Consider the following 24,715-nt stretch of genomic DNA (forward strand, 5'->3'; position numbering starts at 1 on the left):
ACTTCTCTTTTTTTATGTAATTTTAGAGTCATAGCAACAGAAGTTACGTTTGTCTCTAAACAGTAACACATATTTACACCAACCAATCAGCACTTTTACTGTCTAAAGAAGGCACATGTCTAGTTGCTATGGGTTACTTAGGTGGGGAAACAATGTCTTTATTATAACATATTCTCCTTTGTATTTACAGTCTTTATTTCTGTATCCATGTACCACGCAAACTGCTGATGATACTTTTAGGCCTACTGAATTGATTGATTGTCAGCTTGTACTTTCTCCCTTCCCTGAGAAGCTATTTGGCAGATCAGTCAATGGCAAATCTGAATGGATGCACCAATAAAAAAAACAGGACTAGATATTTACCTCCCTTTGGTTTGTGTATGGGCAGCCAGTGAATGTTGAATGGTTAGGTGGTGTCAGAATTTTAATTTAAGCACAAACAGTAACTTTAAAGTGGCCTTTAATTTTATTTATAGAGTTGTATAAAATACTTGTTTACACACTTACACAATTTGCTTGAAAGAATGTTTGTGCATTTCTTTCACCACAGACATGGGGGGTGGTTTTTCTTTCCTGTTCTAGGTTAAAATGAGTATTCTGGTTTATATGTTTATAACCGTGCTCACAGAAAGAGTATGTAAGCTGTTAAAATGAATTGCCTTTGGAGAGCTCAGAGTTCGCCTAGTGGGAGAGGACAGTGCAGCTAAATCATATTCCCCTTTGTAGGATAAGGGATGCAGCAACAAAGTTGCCATTGTAAGCCATACGTGCAATGTTGCTCTTTAGGCCACCCGGAAAAATTATTATGTGACCCTGTCAATAAAGAGAATATTCTCTTGGAAAAGAGAGTGAGTGAGGCTCAGGAATGCAAAGTTTATGTCTGCTTTATTCAAATACACTGTGCAGATTCTGTAAATGATTGCCTTTTTATTGGCTGACAATTTTTAGGAGAAAATATATTATATGCTAAGGCTCAAATTGACACCTCTCAAAGCGTCGTCATGACTCTTGCTTTTTCCTGTTTGGAACTCTTTGGTGGCTTATAATATCTTTATATTTTACCAATGGGAGACCATTATTGCCTTTTTGACTTATTGAATGCTCTTTTCAAAATCATGTGAGCACATTTGAAAACTGTTTGCACAGAAAAGTAGGTGGATCAGAATAAGCACAGAATTATGCTCTTTCTTACAAGATTCTTTGTGTTGTCTGTGCTGGTCTCAAAATTTGTATGCACAGCTTGAAGGAAACATTGCTTATAAGATATTCTGTTTTGCACTTGTTCGCCCTAGGATATATTGTTAATGAGATATGGACCTTGAATGTTTTTCTGATCTCCCCACCTTGATTCTGAGTCATTTTATTATGTGTGTTGTACCTTATTGCCAAGTGGAAATGCTTGTACACACCCAAGCCTTACGGTTTTTATGTCCTTTAGGGCAGTGGAACATGGGGAGGTTAGTTGTCCGTGGTTAAATGTTGGCCAATATTTAACTGCAGACGACTAATTTTCCCATGTGCCACTGCCCTTAAACCTGTCAGTGCCAGTGGAATCTTTGCTGCACATTTCAGTGTAAACAAAAACTTAGAATAGATAAAACCAGAAATGTAGAACCTACCGCACTGGCAGTTTGGTCTATTTTTGCTTGTGCTGTTGATTCTGTGTTTGATGGTGTATCTAGTATAGTGCTGCTTCTTAACAGAGAGCAGAACTAGAGGTTAACACAATCGGGCCAGGAAAGGATTTCTTCCAGAATGCAGAATTGGACAATCCAAATGGAGACATTAAGAGGATAGGGGCATCTTTTACTGGACATGCCAAAAGATACTTAAGCTGGCCATACACGCACCGATGATATCATACGAAACCTTGTTTCGTATGATATTTGGTGCGTGTATGGCAACTCGGCGAGGTGACCATTATCGCAAAAGGCTGCGGATATCGGTCAACTCGCCGACCAGGCGGGTTAAAAGATTTTGATCAGGCGCCATTGAAGGAGCCTGAGCAAAATCTATCTTCAGGGCTGAATCGGCAGAAGGAGGTAGAAATCCTATTGTTTCTACTTCCATATCAAATCACCACGCGTGTCGAACCTTAAGGGTCTGATTAAACATCATTGTTCAGCTGGCAAAAGCAACCAGACAACTTTTAGAACAGTGTACTAAAAGTTAAAAAGTTGAAGAAAAAGGGCTCATCGGTTGTTATTGGCAACTACATTTGTGCAAGTTAGTGGCTACTTTGATAAATGTGCTATAAAGGCCTTTAAGAAATGCACATTGTGAAATGCTGTAATGGTGGAGACAAGGATTGTGCTCAGTACAGTACTCTGCAAAGGATAAACATCAGAGAAAACACAGTTCAGAAAGAACTAAAAGGATTTCACTTGTATAGATTTGCCAGGGTACATTTGATTAAAAAAGGCAGCCTGTTATTGCAGAGAATGAAATGGCTTCTGTTATTTTATAGCAAAAATAAAAACTTTCTTATAATAAGTTAGTCCTGGGATATGTAACAACTGGTGTTGGTGGTACAGAGCTATATATAACCCCCTAATCCTAATTCTCCCACAGACAGCTAGAGATTGCTCAATTCTGATTTAGTAACAGTGTAAATAATTATGCAGTGTAACGTGTATTGTGTGTATATGCAGTATAAAAATATTCAAAATGTACTTGTCAAAAATGAAAGTAGCATAGAATTACACATATGTTTGTAGTAAATGTGAGCAATTTCCCCCACTTTTGGTGCACGCCTAGTTGGCAGTGTGAGATGACATGCAAGTCTCCTTGCCTTGTCAAGAAGCCTATTATTAAGGTCTACAATTTAATTGTTATTGTTTTTATTACTTATATAAGTGAATTGACATATAAAGGTGAAGTACTCCTTTAAACCAACTCACAGATCCTTAATTTAAATACATTTTTTTTTTAAGTACAGGTATCGGACCCTTTATCCGGAAACCCATAATCCAGAAAGTTACGAATTATGGAAAGGCCATCTCCCATAGACTCCATTGTAATCAAATAATTCACATTTTTAATAATGATTTCCTTTTTCTCTGCAGTAATAAAACTGCACCTTGTACTTGATCCCAAATAAGATATAAAAACAATACTAATAAATCCTAATAAATGGTAATGGTAATAAATGCTCAAAGGTTGAACCAGTTTCGCTAACCCATAATAACCTATAAGATGCTTGCTTTCAAACTGCTAATGAATAATGCTATCTACTGAGTGACTGTATTGACACACACTTTTTATGCTTGCCCAAGTGCTACGGCTATAATGACTGCAAGGAAATACATTGCAATTTATTTTACTGAGCTGTGCACTTTTAGCAGAGAAGTAATCAGGGACAGCACACACAACAAATTAGGGAGTTTACAAAATGTTTTGTATGCACACACATAATTCATTACTTGTTCCTGTTCACCTGCTACACTGCACACATAATATTTAAAAAAGTGCAAATAAAACACACCCTGCAAGAAATATGTCCACATGCCAAAGCAAGGTAGCAAGGTGCACCTGTGCCACAAATAATATACAGCTTTGTGTGCATGTGTGAGATCAACTTTATTGTCAAATACATTACATTTTAACAACGCCAAATGCACCAAACAGCTCTAGGAATGGTGACACAGTCCTGCATAGATCTGCTTTCTCCTTAGTATGTGCAGTTGATAACTCACCACAGCTTCCTTGCAAACAAATGCACATGTTTTGGGCACTTTAAGTTAGACACCCTTTTTGTTGATAAGCTATTGATTACATGCTTGTTTACTAAGCTGGGGGCAGTTGTAAATCTGATGCCACACAGGGCTGATTCTTGGCCTGCATTTTAATAAAGAATTAGTCCCTACACTGGCATCAGCCTCTTTTGTAACCTGCTAGGAAGCTAGAAAAAACTGTGGGTAGCTGACTGTTTGGCCCTGCAAACAGTTGGACAATGGACAATTTTCACTATTAACGATGAAAATGTTCCTTCCCTATTTTCTGACTGATGTCGGATGAAAGATCGCTAGATGTAGGATTGTTCGGTGCACACTAATGTTACAAAACGTTGCTGGTTATGTCGGGTTGCAATGAAAATGATTGTTAAGGAAGGAAAATTAGTTAAGTGTATGGCCATCTTAAGTGGATGTTCTGGACTAGCATTTCTCTTTTGAATAATTGTCTTGACAAGCAAAAAGTTGTGTTAGCGCTGGTAGAATGAGAAAAGATCTACCACTCAAAGCTCAAAACCAGACTTTCGGGGAACCTTATATCCAGAGGTATTACTACATGTGTTTGTTTGAAAATAAATTAATATTAGGCTATAAGTATCACTAATTGTTTGTTGCTTTCTCAGCTCTTTGTCATTATATTTCTGCTGGAAAATCTCTGGCACTAGTGTAAAGGGAGTGAGGTCTGTGTATTTTTTAAAGTGATACTGACACTAAAAAACGACTCCTCAAAATATGAATGTACATAAAAAGTTGCCTATAGATCATGTTGATTGATTTTCGCTGTGAGATTTGCTTTTGTAAATAATTGTTACTTGAAGTTCCTAAACCTGACTGTTTTGCCAACCTGACTGTCCCTTCTCAGCCTGTAAATTATAGCTTCTAATGCTAAAGGCCTCCTGCTGGACAAATATGGCAGCCCCCTTTAGGGGAACATGGGGGATCAGCCAGGTAATATAAAAGCATTGGGCAAATACTTTTATGGCAAAAATGAAGGTCATGCAAAGACAATGTTATGATAGATGTAAAAAAAAGGTTTAATTTCTGGTGTCAGTATCTCTTTAAAGGAAGGACTATTACTTAATGTCTGAAATGATTTGTCTTAAAATCAAAAGCCACAAATCTATGTACAGTATCTATTTGCTTTTCCTCACTTTGGCTTTATATATGTATCTACTGTATTGCTTGGCTGGTAGATCGATATTTGGGGCAGTCTTTACTGCTTTATTTGGAACAAACATGACATTTCAGTGTATAAAGGGTTCTAGCTAGGTGTATGCTAAATGCATAAATTCAGATCGATTTTATGCAAAGTAGCCATTCAGCAGAGGGGTAATACCAGCATTGGCAGGTAAAACAATGAGAACCATTAAAGCCCCTTAGAAACCTCTACATATATGGTTTTACATTTACAAAAATGCTCTGCTGGGTAGTTCGCTAAAGCAATTTTGTCGTATGAGCAGGCATGTAAATTTGGGGTAACAAATGGCATGCTAAAGCTCAGCACCTTTGAACACTCATAGTTGCATATTTTGCCTTTTGCCACAATGTCTGGTAGTTCTGTGATACAATGAAATGAAGCAATCTCATTGGTCACATGTTCAGGAGGAAATGGAGTAAATAGATGGCAGATTGAATCTCCGCAACCTTGAAAAACTTAAGGTGAAAGTTGTCTCCTTTGGCAAAATACACTGCTCAGATGTTATATAATACTGTGGCTCAGTCTTGATGGTCAGATTGGCAGACAAATGATTTTGGAGGTGAGTGTTTTGTCTTTTGCCAGAATGCACTGAATAATTCTGCAATACTATGGAATTGTGCAATTGGTGAAAACGCCTGTGTACGTGTTTTGTTTTGGTTTTTTTTTGCATTTGCTTGTACCCTAGGGATTGCTAAAATGTTATTGGTCAGATTAAATAGTGGGCTGTTGTGGGCGAGGGAATAAAAGATTTGTGAACAACATTAACGTTCTCCTGGATGACAGGACAGTTCCTAAAAAATGTTGTTGTTATAAGTTGTTATGTTTGGTCATTTAGTGTCTGAACGCACAACAAATGCTAAAAAAAAGACTTTGTATTTAAGATTTAAATATATTAATATGCATGGGCTTTGCCTGGTTAATCTGTGTTACATTAATCCACATCCATAAAATCCAAACAGTACCTGCAGGGGCTTAATTATTATTTTAAAAACTGCGCATGTTCGACTTGAGTAAGCAATGATGAGGCATCCCTCAGACATGGGTGTAACCTTATTTTACTTGGCAACCAAAGGTGTGCAAGCATGTATAATATTCCGAATCAATAACTGGACAGTACAGTGTGGATTTCAAAGGCACAGAGCTCGTCCATGAAATACAAACAGCATGACAGAAATACAGTAGCACATACACAACATGGTGTCCTGCTCTTGAGAGCTTGCAGTATGTAAAGGCAAACAGACAGTTATTATTTTTGTCTTGCAAGATGAAGGCAAGTTGTTTCGGACTTGGTTCTACTTGTTCTGCAACAACAGGATCGCTGCCTGCAGCATGTACCTGTCTCTGGATACCAGGCTCGGACTGGCAGTCTGTGATTCTGGCAAAAGCCAGAGGGGTTGCTGTAAGATGCCCTAGACAGTCACTATTTATTGGGCAGGTGGGGGGCTGGTTGGACCTCTTAAAATGAGAGTGCCTATTTTGAATCCCAGTCCAGACCTTCTGGTTCCACTCATTTGTGTGGCTGCAAACAACCATCAACTATAGTTGCAACTAAAATGTTCTTTAATAAATGCCCTGAGAAATTAGATTAATGTGTTTAGGTACAGGTATGGGACCTGTTATCCAGAATGCTCGGGACCTGGGGTTTTCCGGATAAGGGATCTTTCCGTAATTTGGATCTCCACAATTTAAGTCTGCTAAAAATCATTTAAATACTGAATAAACCCAATAGGCTTGTTTTGCCTCCAATAAGGATTAAATATATCTTAGTTAGGATCAAGTACAAGGTGTTTTATTATTACAGAGAAAAAGGAAATCATTTTTAAAAATGTAAATTTTTTGCTTATAATGGAGTCTATGGGAGATAGTCTTTCCGTAATTCGGAACTTTCTGGATAAAGGCTTTCCGGATAAGGGATCCCATACTAGTTAATGATTGTTATTATGTGCCACACAAAACAGGTCTTTTTATCTGACCCATTTTTATCTATTAATGCCATTGAGACCTGATGACATTCTTTGTCACTCTACTGCCCATCTGTTCTATTGTGTCCCCATGTCCCCACCACTACTTCTCATGCTAAATCCTGGCCCCCCTCAAGCTTTTAGAGCTTAGTATTTTCCCAAGTATATGCTGTGCACATCTCTGCACTTTTTTGGATATTTGGATGCTTTGCTACTTATTGTCAACTCGTATTTCTTAATCCCTACTATTGCGATTGAGCATATAGACAATATTATGTATTGTATTTGTGTTATTCCTATATTATTTATGCACTAGAGCAGTCTGCAGCCAACGGGAGACCAGACCACATTTTACAAACCCTTCATGTGTTTGCTTGGGGATTCAGTACCCATGGAAACCAGACATAGAGGTCATGTATTGGCTAATGAAAATGTATGTCTGTCTCCACAGCGGCATTATTATGTGACTCATTGGATATAAAGAGCAATTATATCATTTACCTTTGGATTTGTATATTTTTATATAAAGAGGTGTATCGGTCTGAAACCAGCTGTGATGTTGCTGTTTGAAAGAAATACTAAAGAGGAAATAATCGTCAAAAATAAATGTTTGTTTTTTGCCCACAAGTTGTATACGTACATGCAAATACCTGTTGTAATTACTCTGCCTATAAAAACTATTTGCTCCCTTGGAAGTTTTCATGTTTTTTTTTCATAGAAAACTGAATCTTGTTTGTGACTTTCCATAGAAATTTATTGCAATGAATTGCAGAGATCTGTTTTTACATTGACATAAAAGAGTTGATTTCTGTGTTCTTATGGAAGAAAAAACGCATAAAAAATGTACTTCTGTTTTTTACACGGCAAAGCCTGCCGATGTGTGGCATATTTTATAATAATAAATAATAATTCTGCCCCTTAGTGTCAAAAATGAAAGTAAACCCGCAATGATTCAATGTTCATCTCGATAAAACATTAAAACTTTCATGAGAATGAATATTTTTTAAAGGCACGATATGAAAAAGTCTCTTTTGTGCTGTACACGTGGGTCTGTCTGCATTCTTCTACCCATGTGATTACAGGTCAGTCTCCCTCCAAACAGCGTTAGACTTTTGAAATCACTTGTTCTCACTCCCACAGCCTCATAATTTGTTTAGATCAATTGCGCATGCAGCAATTTCTAGCTGACTAAGAAGTATCCGTGATCTCCTCTAGTGGCTTCCATTGACATGAATGAAAGCGCGTGAAAGTGCATGTGTGAGCTGGTTTCTGCTCATAGCACAAATGGACTTATTTGCACATGGCTGTACTGCCTGCCACTTAAATTGATGGAAACTACCAGGATATCTCATGCATCTTCTGGTTCCCCAGGCACACTATTTGGGCTAAGAATAGCACATCTGTGGTTACCTCATTTAGTATGTTTTGGATAAAAATAAGTAAAGATAGTTCGACCCATATTATACATTGAATATACTATCATGTGCCATTCCTCCTAGATTTCTATCTGTGTTGATAATTCTGTGCTGGGGATCACTGCCAGTGTCTATACCTTTTTTAGATAAGAGCTACTTTAAATTTTATAAAAATATGGCTCTGGAACAAGTTTCCACATTGAGACATAGAGGTGATCGAGTTATTATTGTTTAGAAAAGAGATGTGGTGACTAAACTTTTTGGCCCTTATGGGTCTTAATAAAGATTATGACTTATATGTTTATCTATAGTTCCCTGTTATTTTCTTCTTTAATCACTTTTTTTTAGGGTAGGAAGGTTGCTAGGCCACCATTGTGCATTGAACTTTTGAAACTTGTGTATGTCATGAGATCTGTGTCGCTTCCTATGGTGCCTTTTAAGAAGTTTGGACCATGTGATTATATGGATTTTGCCCAAGGCTTAATTAAAGGTGCCTCAGTGCCGCCAATACATTGCCATATTGTTGGGCTATGTGATTAATACTTGAGAACACTATTTATTACATTAAACATAGCTGATAATGGTAACTACCAAAAATCCACATCTGTGATTCCCACCATTTACTTCATTCCTTTACCTGTATCCAAACCATAAAAGTGGAAGAAAGGACATCGAGCACACTTCGGACACAAGGAATCCGTTAAAATTCTGTACTTTATTTCGTCATGTTTAAAAACAAAAGAGTGCCTGACGCGTTTCGTGCGTTAGGAGCACTTATTCATAGGCCAAACCATATGCTCTTTCAAATGGCACTGTGATTTTACCATTTCATATTAAATTATGTTGTAGTATTTGTACTTTGGAAGGCTAGCCCTGCAGAGAGCAATTTTTCTCTTTTTAAATTCCTTTGTTCCTAGAAACCCAGTGGTCTCCCAGAGGGAAGGTGTGCGTAGGCACGTGTCCTGTAATCTGTCAACATGAGCACTCATAGGTGAATGTGCAAAGCCTTTCCTCTCAGAATTATCCATAATAGCTTCTGGGGAAATGATTTATGACATATTCATAGATCATTTCTAGAAGGGCCCAGATGGAGACAATTTATGCCCCAGCACAGTAAGGATCCATTCTTCTGTTGCTATGATCTCTATAGTGAAGACAAATAGAACCATAAATATTTTATTTTGCCCAGCACTGGGAGCCTCGTTACAAATTAGCTGATATCCCCACAGGGGAGAAAGCACAGCTGTTTCATTATCCAATGATAAATTTCAGTAGTCTAGCTTGTCTTACAGACAGTCACTGCCATATCATAGAGTTCCCTTTTCATTGTCTCTTTTAAAGTAGGTCATTGGAAGAAAAAAAAATTCAAAATGGAAACCGTTTTATAAGAAAGCTACTTACATCTCAGCATAGATTATAAACCTCAATTGTCTCAGGGGATGTTCATGTAGAGGCCCTTTAGAGCAACAGTGGGTCATTTACAGCTTTGCATTTTGCCAAACTGCAGTTTCTAGCAGCTTACAGCCATTGCACTAAAAACTGTGCCCCCTAATTTTAGTATTATATTTGATTATATTTACTACATAATTGTTGAGGGTGTTGTGGAGTTTAATGTCCTAGTCCACTGCAACTTGTGCTTAACATAACTTTCCTAAAGCTGGAGGTGTCTGAATGTTTCTGCATTACCCCCACCATTTTACTAAATTAGCCTTGAGCGCCGGCTTGTTCTTGATTCCACCTGGGAAGTATATTGCAAGAAGCTTGTGATTGATTAAAGTTCTTTGTAGGGTGCTGCTGAAAATGTTACTGCTATATAATATAATTATGAAATTAAGTCCAGCCCAGCAATGTGCTCAGTGATCAGGTTATGGCACCAGCAGTGGAAGTGGCAGTATGCCCCCTTTTTCAACATAAGTTTAATTAAAATATTAATATAATAGGCAAAAATATGTTCAGCACAAGCCCTGTGCGATGATTGCATTACCTATATTGTTTCATTGATTTGTGCCCTAATTTTGGCTGTGGATCTATTCAGAAAGGCAAAACTTCCCGTTAATGGGACAGGTCAGTTGCTTGCTCCACTGATGTTTCAGGCAAATAAAACTTTCATTTGTTTTATCTAATTTTTGTGTGTGAAAAACGCACAGTCAAAGCCCTCTATTGGTGCTCTTGTTTGTGGAAAAGGGCCATATCTACCACCACCTGAGTGATTCCCTCCACAGTATTCATGCTTTGCTGTAGTACTATAAGCATATAATATTTGCAGTTTGTGGGTGAAATTCAGGCCTGGGCTGGCAGTCGTGGATTCTGGCTAATGCCAGAGGGACTGTTGTATGATGCCATAGACGGTCACTATTTAGTGAGCTAGTGGGGTGCTATTTGGCCCTCTGTGTACTGTAAATGCCCAGTGAAGCTTAATATTATGTCAGGCCTTTTCAGTATGAAAGCCTGCCAAGCATGACAGCATAAACTTCTCTCAAGCTGTGGACTAACAAAACCAGGAAAGGAAAAAAAGATTTGTTGGGTACTGATTTTCCATTACCCTCTGCTGAGTAATTCTGTGTGGAATGTTAATGATTTTGCATAGCTGTTCTGTGATTGGCTTCTGACATATTCATGTTTGGAAAGGCAGCATGAAAGATACCTGTGGCTCACAAGCAGACCCCGTGATTACAGTGATGTCAAATGTCAAACTGGTCATGCTTAAAGTGGCGCTATACTGTGTTTTTTAATATATGTGCAATGAATAGGGCTTTTAAAAAATATGTACTATTTTTCTTTTTCTTGCGCTACACAGGGTAAAATCTAAACCTGAAAGTAAAGCCGCATTATACTTTTTTGTTGGTAGAACAGTAGAACTTACTGGCAATCTGCCAGTAAGCATCTGTATAAACAAACCCCAGCAGCAAAATATTAGACTTTTAGATAAGGTCAGCTTACGATACAGTGAACTTCTGATTTGTTTTAACTCCAACAAGCAAGTAGAATTTGGTTTTACTTTCATTATCACATTTTGCCTTATTTAATGCAAGAAATAAAAATCATCACATACTTTTTATGCATATTTTTTTAATTAAAAAGTATGTTCAGAAAAATATTTATTGAACTAATGATGATAAAGGGGGAATACTGACCCTTTTTAACTTCAGCTGGATATCGGGGAGCAAATTTTCATTTATTAAAAGTAGCCACACTGGATGAAATATTGGGCCGAGAATTGCTTCATTTATTGCACTATAAGGAACAGCCCTTGCTTTTTGCTTACAGGAATTTACTGCGCCAGGGTCCCATTCGTGATTGTATTGGCAGATAAGGCGCAGCACTGTCGATGCTTCACACCTGCCTTAGACAGGGCAGTAAATGGCAGGTGGATACCCCTCTTCTGCCCTCAATCCAACTTATAGCAGCTGGAACACTTTCATGTTTGGTGTTAGTGTTCAGTATGCTGAACGCAAGTGTACCAGTAGGTGCATAATTAAGCAAAATGCTCTCACCGTATTTGCACACAATTACGGACATTTACTGATATGTTTGCACTAATTCCAGTGCTTACGTACTTGGTCCATTGCTCTTTGGAGGAGGAAATATGTGAGGGATACTCAGATGTCAGAGAAATTCTTTGGTAACTAAATAGTATGGCAGACCCCATGCATATTAGGAAATAAAATATCTAGATAACTGAAAAGTTTTAAGGATGTTTATGTCCTTTTCCTGGATCAACAATGCAGCTTCCAAATAACTACATGAACTAAAGTCTTTATACTAGCTCTGAGAACACAAAAATAAAACTTTTATTATCCTTAAAGTTCAGTAGGGTTAATTCTCGCAGTTGCTGCTTGAGGTAGGCACTTCATGGTGCTACATCCCTGCCATTGCTTGTTTTCCAGGTGTTGTGCTGTTGATTCAGTGGGTGTTGTTAGTACAATACAGAACAGCTGTGCATTGGGCTATGTGTTTGAAATGGCCCTATACTGTATGTGTTGCTCAGTCAGTCATCTACATGAACAGAGAAGGCAAGGCAGCCCATAGAATTGTATTTAGAGAATGAACCTTGGGTCTGTGGTATCAAAATGGTGTATACATTTTCATAATGCTTTCTATTATTTTCCTTGTTATTTTTTATTAAGGGTTCCCCATCTGAAACATATCTATTTCCTATCCTACTGATCAATGATACTGCATATTTTCCCACTTATACCTACATTCTGAAACCAACCTGAAACCACCTTTAGCTTGCACTTGACCTGAGACATGCATTCCTGAAGTAAACACTGACCTGATATTGAAGTGGAAGGGAAGAAGAACTGCCTTGCCAGGCTGAACCCTGTCCTACTTGCAACCCATCACCTGCCCCATTCTGTAGGTTTCATCTGGTCCCCAGCACACTGCATAGCTGTGTTTTATAGTATTTTCCTTCTCATCTGGACTATAGTTGTTTTTTTTTTCTTTACTTCTCTTGTTCCTAATTAGATTTTCTCAAGCTCATGAGTTTAATAAATAAGGCTTGTGCTGAAGATACATTTTGCCTATTACTTTAGAGTAATGTCCCATGACAGATCTCTGCTACTGCGGGCAACGAATCTTTCCAAAATGCATTTCCACAGGCAACAAAGGGAATTGCTGGAGGAAATGCCTACACATCGCTTCGGCTTTCTGAAGTCAAATGAAGTTTCCTCCTGCATGCAACTTTGCTCAACTTTAGAAAACAGCAGCGATAGGTAGGCCTTTCTACCATCAATTTTTTGATTACCAGTGGAAAGGCATTTCAGAGAGATTAGTCACCCGTGATAGCAGAGATATACCATGGGCGACTAATTTCTCCGTGGGACATTACCCTAAAGCACGAAAATCTATGTTTTTTTTAATTTCTTCAGCTAAACAGGGCAAACGGGGAATCTAAGGGCAGTGACACATGGGGAGATTAGTTGGTGCGCAACAAATCTGGCAATGCCATCCCACGGGCTAGAATGTAAATCACTGGTGGGATGGCATACGCGGTGCCGCAATTTGCCGAAGTCGCCCAAAGTTTCCTCTCACTGGCAAATCGTGGCGCCACGTATGCCACCCCATTGGCGATTTTCATTCTAGCTGGTGGGATGGCATTGTGAGGAGATTAGTCGCCCGCGACAACAAAGATTTGTCGTGTGGCGACTAATCTTTCTGTGTGTCTCTGCCCTAAATCTAATCCATGTTTGGTCCTTGCAAGCTAGATAGATTACCAGTGTAGATAATTATCCTGCATAATGTACTTCTGTTTATCTGTGCACTGGTAATCTAATTGTCTATCTTGTATGGATCTAACATGGAGTAGCTTTTATTTCCCATATTTCCATTTAGTTATTGATATAACAAAAACCATACTTTTTTGTGATTAAAACAACAGGCAAAAAAGTTTGTACAACACAAGCCCTATTTATTCATTGAGTTCATGTTGGACAAGGGGGTTATACTTCCCCTTTAAAGCTCCATGTCTCTCTCTCTATGGCTTGACAGCTTGGGATCACTGTTCCATAAAACACTGCCAAAGTGTCTCCTTTTCTGTAAGATCAGAAAAGCCGCACTGCAATAAAACTGCTTCCCATACCAGCAGGCCAAGATTTAAGGATATCCTTGTTTGAACATCGGCAAAACAATAGAATAGCAAGTAAATGCCTATTCATTTTCATTAACTCATTCTCAATCAGTGTTGGGCAACTATCACTCTTCCATCTTTTGTTAGACCACAGCTCTCAGCATCCGTTGTAATCCAACTATGTTCTATAGAATGATGATAATATGTAGAGTCACTATTCTCAATGTCACCTAAACAGCCAGTGTCTAAAGGTGGCCATACACGCACCGATATTATCGTACGAAACCTCGTTTCGTACGATAATCGGTGCGTGTATGGTATGTCAGCGAGCCGACCGATGTCGCAGGAAGCTGCTGAAATCGGTCGGCTCGTCGATCGGCCAGGTTAGAAAATTTTGATCGGGCGCCATAGAAGGCGCCTGACCAAAATTCTCCCTTCAGAGCTGAATCCGGAGAAGGAGGTAGAAATCCTATTGTTTCTACCTCCTTACCTGCCGATTCAGCCCTGAATGGTGTGTGGCGGATCTGACGATGTTTCGTGCGACCGATGGTCGTACGAAACATCGTCGGATCGCCACGTGTATGGCCAGCTTAAGGTTTGCCACTGCTGATTCTCAGCCTGTGGAACAACGAAGGCTGCATGGCATTAGCCTAAATCTGGGGTTATCCAGTGGTTTGACCTTGAGTCTCCATAGGCCTGTAGTATGATCTGATTGTTGGCCCCATCAGAAGTGAGACACATCAACGGACCAATGCAGTCCTCCCCAGATGGGATTTTCTACCCTGACAAAGAAGTGTAGAGAAGGCCCCATATTCCAGCCAATAATCTGCTAATTTGGTCTGGAGAGGCAGGGTTGGCCAGTGTATGATTTCCTCTATTTTTTTTTACTTGGAGTACTTCTAATATACATTATAGAAAATGGTGCACTCTGGAGATGTGCATGGGAAAATTCATTACAGGAAAGCGGTAGAAGAGCTTATGAAAGATTCATCGTATTTTCACCAACCTATAGAAGATGAGCTTCATATAATTCAGAGCTTTCTTGATAATGGATTTCCAGATAACTGATCCCCTACTTGTACTAAATATTTTACATAACACAAATACAGGCCTTCTTTGTCACTTCAGTTATTCCAGAACTTTAGTTTGCAGTGTCAAAGTGTCTTCAGGCTTTGGTTTATGGGCCAATCATAGTTAAATGGTTGGTTGACTAGTTGCATGTAGAATATGCTGTTAAAGGTAAATGCTTAGTTTGGATTGGAACTTTTCAAGGGGTAAAACATTTATTTAAACTGTCTGTAATTAGCTGACTTTGTTTGCTACTTGGCATTTAAGTAAGAACAGATCAAAACAGATACTGTTCCTCACATAAAGACTGTCTTGTTCCCATGTCCTTAGCTTATCAGTTAAACAAGGCAACAATCTGAGAGGATAAAGCTATTTCTTACCAAGATACTGGAGTTTTATCTGTCAGGCTGGTATTACACCCCGCCTGTCTTCCTTTCTCTACCCCTCCCCTTACATGCAAAAATTAACCCAAATAATAAATTAATGGATTAATTTATCAGTCTGCAAAGTTGTTTCATACACTTAGACTGGATGGTACTGTATTCAGAGGCACCACATGAACAGGAGTATACATTTTCATGCTGCAGTCTGCTCTGTCTGTGCACTAACATACCCATGCATGTCAACTGTGATTTTGGAGCAGAAGAAAGCAGATAAGCATTTCCTTGACATGTGACATGGTCCTTAAAAAATGTAAGCAAAGAATACAGTTTTGCCAAATGAAACAGAATTTAATTCTCCAATTCTCTAATATACATTCATTAAATATTGTTAGTATGAAACCAGTATGTGTCGCTCTCTTTCTGTACATCTGGTTCAGATTTTTTTAAACAGCAACAGAACTCCGCTCTCCTGGCATCCAAATGTTTGACTTAAATGTAAGCAGGTAAATTGACTTTTATTGGAACTGATCACTGTGTGTCTGTGGACCACTGCCTCTGTGAGTGCAAATAGTAAGCATCACTTACTAACAGTAAAGGTGGCCATACACGGGCCGATTGTAGCTGCCAATAACAGTCCCTTAGAACGATTCGGCAGCTTAACAACCCGTGTATGGGCAGATATCGATGGGGCAGGGCCAAACGACCGAATTAGCCTACGTATGCCCGATATTGCCCACTCGTAGGTGTAACAGTATAAACAGTAACAGTATAAACATACAGTACAACACAACACAGATTTTACATTTTCCCGGAATTTACGCTTTTTTGTCGCAGTCCCATTCAGACTGCTGCGTTTTTTTCCTTCCCAGATATAACGTTTTCCCTGGAATTTACGCTGCTTTGACGCAGTCCCCTGGGCTTTACAGGACACCTATGGTTATTGTTTTTTGAATCCACACTGTGGACATGTTTTCTAAAGGGCATTCGGAGCAATCCGTAATGGGCCTTTGTTTTACACTCTGGCTCAGTCTAAAAAGAGTAGCTCTCCTAAACAGAGCCAGACTCTCATCTGATTCCCCTCTGTATTCACAAAGCTGGTATTTCTCTTAATACCTGGTGTGCCTGCCAAGTGAAGTTTCTCATTGGAATTGTTCCCCAGCTGGCAGACTAGACTGATTTCTGAGAATTGCTCTTCAGGCTTCAGCAAAATTGATGAAAATAAAGAAATCATCTTACACATACAAAAAAAAGGAAATTTGCCTCCAATTGTGTTTTATCAACAACAGCCTTGCAGTCTGAAATGGTCTGTCACACATTTCTCAGTGCCAGTCTGAGGCTCATTCACATATACTGCTACTATAAAGAAATACTTCAATACATATTGGGTTGCCTCCAGGCCACAAATCTGTCAGCCATACTTGCTCATGCTCAGTGCCAGAAAGAGTGGTCCAGTGTCCATACTTAGCCATATTGCCAAATAGAGGCCTGCCATCCCTGCTTTGCTTTACCTCGGTTTCAGACAGTTGTCTGCCTCTCATTGCCTTCCATTACGTGCTCTGCCTGACAAACAGTGACCTGTCAAGATTGCACTTTGTGTGAAATATTCTTCTCTTTGCTACACTTTGTAACAGAGAGGCTTTTGCAGTCACTTGGGCTCTAATGCATTTGTGCTCTGCATACAACTCTCCTACACAGCTCTGCATTATGTGATGCTGAAAATATAACTAATAAGTGATACATTTATTTATACATTTTTCTTTTCCTTTTAAGCTTTGTACTACTCATTTGCCAACCCCATCAGAAGCACCCAATCACTACCAAGCAGTATGCCGGGCCTTGTATGCAGAGACTATGGAGTTACACATGTTCCTGACCAAAATTAAAAGTGCAAAAGAGGTGAGTGCCATACTAATGTCATAGTTTGATGCAACATGTTCACTAAATACAATGTAGTGTTTGATATTGTTTACATATTATCTAAAGTTTACATGAGTCAGAATCCCCTTTTGGGTTATAGCCATGTACACATGAGTAGTAAATATGCTGTCTCTATTGTTGAACCCTATGCACAACACAGAGTATAAAAAAAAAAAAATATGAAGACCAAATGCAGATTGCCTCAGAATATCACTATCTACTATCTCTATCATACTAAAAATTAATTTAAAGGTGTCCTACCCCTTTAATTCTGTGAGAGTAGCACAGTGATGGGTTCTGTGCATCTGCTGTGAACTACAAATCCCAGCAACCTCAATCAGTAGTTGACATTAACCTAAAGGTGGCCATACACATACAGATAATCTCATCAGATATAAGGTTTTCTATGATTTTTGGACCAGGTATGTTGAACAAACTATTACAACATAGCAGACATCCCCATACCATGGATTTTGACGTGCTGCAATCTACTTTTTAAAGTACCTGTTGTTAATATTATGCTTCAAATCGTGAGTGTTATATTCAACTTTAGGTCCTGGTTAATCATTGTTTTATCTTACTTGACAAGCTGTTGCAGGCACAATGAATGTTTGTGTTATTAAAGCAGAACAGGCAATTAAAATTGTGTTGATGCTTGACAGATTCTGTGGATAAATCATAGAAGTCTGGAGATAAAGGAATGCAGTTACTAGTTACTAATGTTCCCCAAAATAATAGTGTATAGAGAATAGGCTTTCTGTCTCATCTGTGCTGCTTTATATTTTGTAGGTTTATCCATAAAAGCGTGACTTGGCATCCATTCTTCAGATTTCCAGGGTTAACTTATAATTTTACCTAACCACCTTAGTTAAGATTTTAACAATAAGTGCAAGAAATCTGTCCAGCCTACATTACATGCAGTGTATGTACATGCTTTTAGAGCTGTTCCATGCTTTAAGGCATTTTCCATCCTTTCATGTATATTGAACTGCATTTGCATGTTTTCAAATGCAGTAGAAAACCGAAGTTGCTTTAACTGAAGGGTGATTGCTTGTCTCATGTTTTCAATATCCCTGAAAGCATAACCATATTACTGGCAAGGCTACCAGGGGTCCATGTAGGTCTTCTCCTGATCTATGCCACCCTGCCTCCCCAACCCACCCTGGGTCACCACTTTAAAAAGCACAGTTGCAAAGCCCTTATGCACCAAAAATGCTTTATTGTTTAAAACAAAATGTATATTAATTTATATAGTGGGTCGCTATACTTTGATCTTTTGTAATTACCATGAAGTTTGTGTTAAGGAGTTTTCTCTGTACCCCTAAGACAGAGACTTTGAATGTTATTTTGCAACAAGTGAAGAAGCACTGTAGAAATAGACACTTTTATTTTTAACCTGCAGGGCACAAGGGTATATAGGTTTCTAGTTAGTTTCCCAGGGAGTGGGGTTCATATTCTTTATCATTTTTCATAAATCCTATGTCCTACCTACAAGACCTGTTAAAGAGGGACAGATATATACTTTATCTATGACTTACAGACCATTCCCTGTCTGTTTTATGTGTAGGATGATGATATACAGAGATAGAGCCTCAGATAACATTGATATTGTCTGCAAAAGTCATGGATGTGTTCCTCTTGCAATAGATCTGCCTTGGCCCCTAACATAGTTCACTTGTTAGTTATGGATACCAGACAGTCAAATTAGCCCAAATTTGGCACCTACTAGTTGGTACTTGATAGCTTGAAAAAAGACCGGTGTTGGTCTGAAACATTGCTAGTGCCCAGGTCAGAAGTTTTATTTCAGTAAAGGCTTTTAAAGAAAATATTGCCCAGCTGGTTCTGTCTGTTAGTAACATATTAGATTGGCAGATAGACGTGGCCATTGTGTGACTTGCACGGATTCAAAGATCTATGCTTTGAGTGTGCTGACAAGAGACTATTCTGTGTACCTTCTATTTGGGGTAATATCCCCTTGCTTTTCTACCTTATCTAATTAGTGTAGGTTTGCATTCATGACCCACTTTACATAGATGTTGAGGGAAAGACCTTACTCTCATGACCAGACTTATCAAACATGGTCAAATAATAATCATGTCTAACAGCTCATAGCTAAAGTGAGTTCTTGCCGCTTTTTCATGGCTTGAACTTCACCAAAAGTTATGGTGCTAGAAAATATCTGTGCAATAGCACTTAAAATTAGGCGTACCCCAGTGGTAATAGAGTTTGTTTTCCTAATCATAAAAAAGAAGTCTGTGTGAATGAAGGAAAAGAAATGCATTCAGTGGCAGGGATCCAGCCCATTCTGTAAAGGCTTGTGTATACACGGTGGGATGAGAAGGCCCTTGTTGATAAGCTGCTGTTCTGCAAGCATGAGATTTCCTTGGCTGTCGCTTTTATTTGGCTAGGTTTAAAAAAGAAAATCTCAAACATTAGCATTTAGCATACATACTCTGAAAGGGCACACTGTGTGAGAAGGGCCCAATCAGTTGTTTTCAGAAAAAAAAGCCCCTTTATGCCAGGACAAAATACCAGCTTTGCTGCGACAGAGTGGGAGACAATTGCAGTGATTTAAAAGGAAAAATCCATCTGAGAACGTACTGGGTACAATACAAGCGAAACAAAAAGTGTTTAAATGAAAATGATTTGTTTAGTCTGAAGGTATTAAAGCTATCTATCAGATGCGTCCCATCTAGCTTTTTTACTTTGGTGGGATTGTTGCCTAGTTAGCCCTGCTCCAAAGTTGAAGCAAGTTTAGTTCAGCTGGAGTAACTGTCATTTGCATTATTATTGCTAAAATTATTGCTAAAGCTGCGGCACAACAAGGTCCACACCCCTGCTTTAAATGAGTAATAGCATAACATAATTAGCTGTTTTTAATAATCCCATTTTATGTCATTCTCTTGCACAAGTGTTGTTTTATTTTATGTCACTGTCATGATCTAGGAAATTTTGTTAAAAGAGAAGGAAAGGTGAAATCACTGGGGGAATGCCAAATGTTAGCCCCCCCCCCCCCCCCCCCCAGCAATTGTAATCCCAGGTTATTGCTCCTGTTAGAAGAAATCTGCCCTGGCCCAGGTCCATTTGGTCTTCTTTCTGCTTTTTCATGGGGGGGGGGGGGGGGCGGTGCACATATGCCTTCGATTGAAAAGCCAAACTTCAGTCAATAAGCCTCCTTTTTTTTTTTACTGCGCAGGCCCTGGGCAACAGGAGAACCTTGAGCTGGTGCGGTTCTAACAGGAACACCATACAGTACCTTACAACCATTTTTATTGTATATCTTTAAAAGTCCAACAGTATTATTTTTGAGACAATTTAGCCCTGTGACTCAGAACTGTCTTTTCTGCAGGCCAATTAACGCTAAACACTTTCTCCGCTCATATTATTGTCACCCATATTGACTATTGCAAAGACTATTGTTCTGAGATTTGTATAATGGAAACTGGCCACTGAATAATAAATATGGCTATCGATACTTGAATCTGAGCATAAAATAGGTTAACTGAGCATATGTGAGAAAAAGATACCTACAGATTATTGTGGATTATTAAAGCCCGTTTAACTTGGCCCGGCCCTGATAGCAGGACTTCACCATATAAAATAGACATTAAAGGAACAGTAACACCAAAAAATAAAAATGTTTTGAAGTAATCATAATACAATGCACTGTTGCCCTGCACTGGTAAAATTTGCACATTTGCTTCAGAAACACTTCTATAGTTTATATAAAAAGCTGCTGTGTAGCCATGGGGGCAGCCATTCAAGCTGGAAAAGGGAGAAAAGGCACAGGTTACATAGCAGATAACAGATAAAACACCATTGTATTGTACAGAACTTATCTGTTATCTGCTATGTAACCTGTGCCTTTTCTCTTTTAAATGGCTGCCCCCATGGCTACACAGCAGCTTCACTATAGTAATATTTCTAAAGAAAATACACAAGTTGCACCAGTGCAGGGCAACAGTACATTATACTGTAGTTCCTTTTATACACTTTAATTTTTTGGTGTTACTGTTCCTTTAATATTTTACGAGTACACTGATTTCAAGAACTGAAGTCCTGCTATAAGGCCAGGCCAAATTAAATGGGTGCCCTAGACAACCCGTGCGTGTCCCTGCTCCTTTTACTGAGGACATGCAAGTGTGCACTTACGGAGCGGGCGTAGGGGGCGGGAGAGTGCAGGGTGCTGCAGAGAACACATCTGTATTTGACCGTCCAGGGCCCAAACTATAGAAGCGTAGGCAGAAGAGGTACGTGCCTAGTGCCCCCCCCCCCCCCCCCCCAGTTGCATCCTAGGCACATGCTTCTTCGGCCCTGTCTGATATCATCAAATGCATAGAGTATGCATAGAATTTACATGTGATAAACAGCGAGAGAGTTTTTCTCATTAAATTCCATCTGGCTTTCTGTGAAAATCTGGAATTGGATCAGGAGATCTGTCTCTGGCCTTATATGATATTTCGCTAGGCAAAACAATGTTATATCGGACATCAGACAAGAAGGTTCACCTAAAATAAAGTTAAGAGAAATTGTTATGTAGTGTGGTTATTCTTTTTTTGCTCTAAAAGTATACTCTTTGTTTTAAAACTTGTGAGACATTTATATAAAAAGCAGGGCGATGGCACTGGTGCCATAAGCATATAAAGGCAGAAGTCAAACTCCAAGCTGACTTCTAATATTCATAAATTTTAACAGGTACAGTTAATTATTATTATTATAATACGCATGTTTTAGTTAGTCATGTAATACAAATGACATCAATAAGCACCCATTATAACTAATGACTACCCTAAGCACAGTTTATAAGGTTATATTTTATATAAGTTATCCATAGCTTTTGTCTAAAATAGATAGGGAATAATGTACTACTTACTGTAAATTGTAAGGGTGTATATTCTGTGTGACTATAATCATTTTTTTTTTTTTTTTAAAAGCATCCTTATTTTTCTTTTCTGTTTTTGCATGTGTAGTCATCATACTGCAGGCATACTAATCATGTTATTTGTGCCCTAGAGTTTAAAGAAGATTCAAGAAATGGAAAGAGATACAACAGACAGAGCTTGCTCTGATTTAGATGAGCTGAAAAACGCAGACTGGGTAAGACTAGAATGGACAACGCTTTAATGTAGCTTGTTCCCACAAGCAAGTCTATGCATAAGGCTAGTAAACCTGTGAATGCTAGATAACCCAAGCATTCTGGGTAACGGATACAATAATGTATGCACACATGTGTGCCTATAAGTAATAGTGAGGTTTCAGCTGGGAGAGATCGAGAACTCTATTATAGTTGAATTATGATGTTCCCTTAGGCTCGGTTTTGGGTGCAGGTCATGCGGGATCTAAGGAACGGTGTCAAGCTAAAGAAAGTGCAAGAGCGGCAGTACGACCTGTTACCAATAGAGTTTGAGCTGACACCATATGAGATGCTTATGGATGATATTCGATCTAAACGATACACCTTAAGGAAAGTCATGGTAAGTTGCTGTGGAATTCATTTTCACCAGTGCTGTTGTTGCTAACATTTAAAAAAGGGTAGAATAGTACAAATGAAGGTAACTATGTAAAAAGGTGTAAGTTCACTGATATTTATCCTGTCAGTATTAAAAGATAATTTTTTTCTAATTCTTTGGGTCGCCTAACATCTTATGTCCCGCTTGCATTCACCACCTCAGAACCACAGGCAGTTACACTTTTGATGAGATAAAGAATGCAATAAACACAACAGTTAAATTATTTTTCTTTGTAACAGAATTACAGTTATTTGAATCTTTGTTTCAGCTCTTGCACTCTAAGGTGGAGATGCACAAAGGTACTACAGGCGCTTATGTGCCGAAATATTACTCACTTTACTGTAAATCTATAAAGTGTAAAATGTGAAATGCAACTTGTATTTATATGTTGAAATATAAAAGAAGGTTCGGATAAATATCATGGTGGTCACTTATACATCAGTCATGTTACATTTTTATTGGTATAAAAGCTCATTTACTAATAAATTTGCAACTGCAAATATTAAAATACATGCAACATCTTGTGGTTTTAAAACCTTTTAACAAAATGACTTCCCATGCACACGCCTTGAGCTGAGTGCCACTGTGTTGGTTGATCCTGCTGTAATAAATTGAGTGCAGTTGTGCATATAGGATGCTTAGACACAAAGTAGCCCTAGAATGAACACGTCATTACTTTGTGCAAGTTGTGGTGCCTGCTATCTCACACTGGAACTATGTACATTGCTTGTAAATGAGACTTATCATTATTGAGTATTTACTAATTACTATTATACCCCGGCTCTCAAACCCTATTTTCATTTTGTTATTTTTGTTCTTTTATAGGTTCAGGGTGACATCCCACCCCGATTAAAGAAAAGTGCTCATGAAATAATCCTGGATTTTATACGATCTAGACCTCCACTTAATCCTGTATGTATCTCTGCTTTAATGAATTATCTGCCTTGAAATTCTAGTAGTAATGGGCTCTAATGCTATTTTTGATCAATGTTGCATCAAAGCAGATTAACCATGCTGACAGCTGGCAAACAATCCTTGTACAAGTCATGAGCTTCCTGCAGTGCTGGCTGTGCCTGCTAGAAATGTCTCATTTATGAAGTGCCTCTTATGAATATACATATACATACATATACACACGGTGGTCCACACTATACACTGGATAAATCCTGGGTGGTACTGAAAAAACAAATTTATCAAAATTTGAGAAAAAAACAGAGCAAAAAACACCAAGAATATTCTTAAGAACCAGAATAATCGTATTTATTAAAGAAGAAATCTAGGAAAAGGTCACCAGAAAAATCTTGAAAGGTTAATTGAAAATGAACGGACAATGTGATTCTTGCAATCATGAGACTTTTGTCATATCTCACTGGAATATTTAGTGGGGTTTTTTTATTATTAAATAAGCTAGTGTTAGAGAAGTTAAACAAGGTTTGTCATGGTTATGTTTTTTCATGGGCTCAAATTTTGATAAATCGGCCTCTTAGGCTAAGGAGTGCTTACATGCTTATCAATAGTAGTCTATACATGTATATTGGCCATTATTATTATTCAAAAATATGCATTTGATACACTTTATTACTTTGCTTATATATATCATTTTTATTAGCTTGCTTTCCTCTTAAACTTAGAAAAGTGAGTCCATAGATTTGACTTTTTTCAGGTAGCTGCTCGAAAGCTGAAACCCACCCCACCCCGTCCACGAAGCCTCCATGAACAGATCCTGGCAGAGATCAAGTCAGAGCGAAAGCTGCGTCCTGTTTCCCCTGATGAGATTAGGCGCAGCAGATTAGGTAAGAGTTTGGTAATATTGTCCTAAATACACAATGAATTGTATATGCAAGGTAGGTGTAATCACTGCATAGGGTTAAAGGTTTGTTGGGGCTTAAAAAGTCTAGCTGTGAGCACATTCTTCTCCCTTGTGTGCCTTGTTTGCTTCCAGTGCTGAGCAGGTCACACT

The 24,715-nt window shown here is 38.5% G+C and overlaps 1 protein-coding gene across 5 annotated transcripts in view; it reads left to right on the plus strand.

Moving 5' to 3' along the window:
• spire1 (spire-type actin nucleation factor 1) overlaps positions 1–24,715 on the plus strand; it is a 103,300-nt gene that overhangs the window by 49,459 nt on the left and 29,126 nt on the right. For all 5 annotated transcript variants that reach the window (XM_031903690.1, XM_031903692.1, XM_031903693.1 and 2 more), the window contains exons 4-8: positions 17,099–17,224; positions 22,259–22,342; positions 22,555–22,719; positions 23,581–23,667; positions 24,419–24,548. In XM_031903690.1, coding sequence (XP_031759550.1) covers positions 17,099–17,224; positions 22,259–22,342; positions 22,555–22,719; positions 23,581–23,667; positions 24,419–24,548 — 592 coding nt within the window. The remainder of the gene's footprint in view (positions 1–17,098; positions 17,225–22,258; positions 22,343–22,554; positions 22,720–23,580; positions 23,668–24,418; positions 24,549–24,715) is intronic.

This window comes from Xenopus tropicalis, chromosome 6, assembly GCF_000004195.4.
Source record: "Xenopus tropicalis strain Nigerian chromosome 6, UCB_Xtro_10.0, whole genome shotgun sequence".
NCBI classification, from domain to species: Eukaryota; Metazoa; Chordata; class Amphibia; order Anura; family Pipidae; genus Xenopus; species Xenopus tropicalis.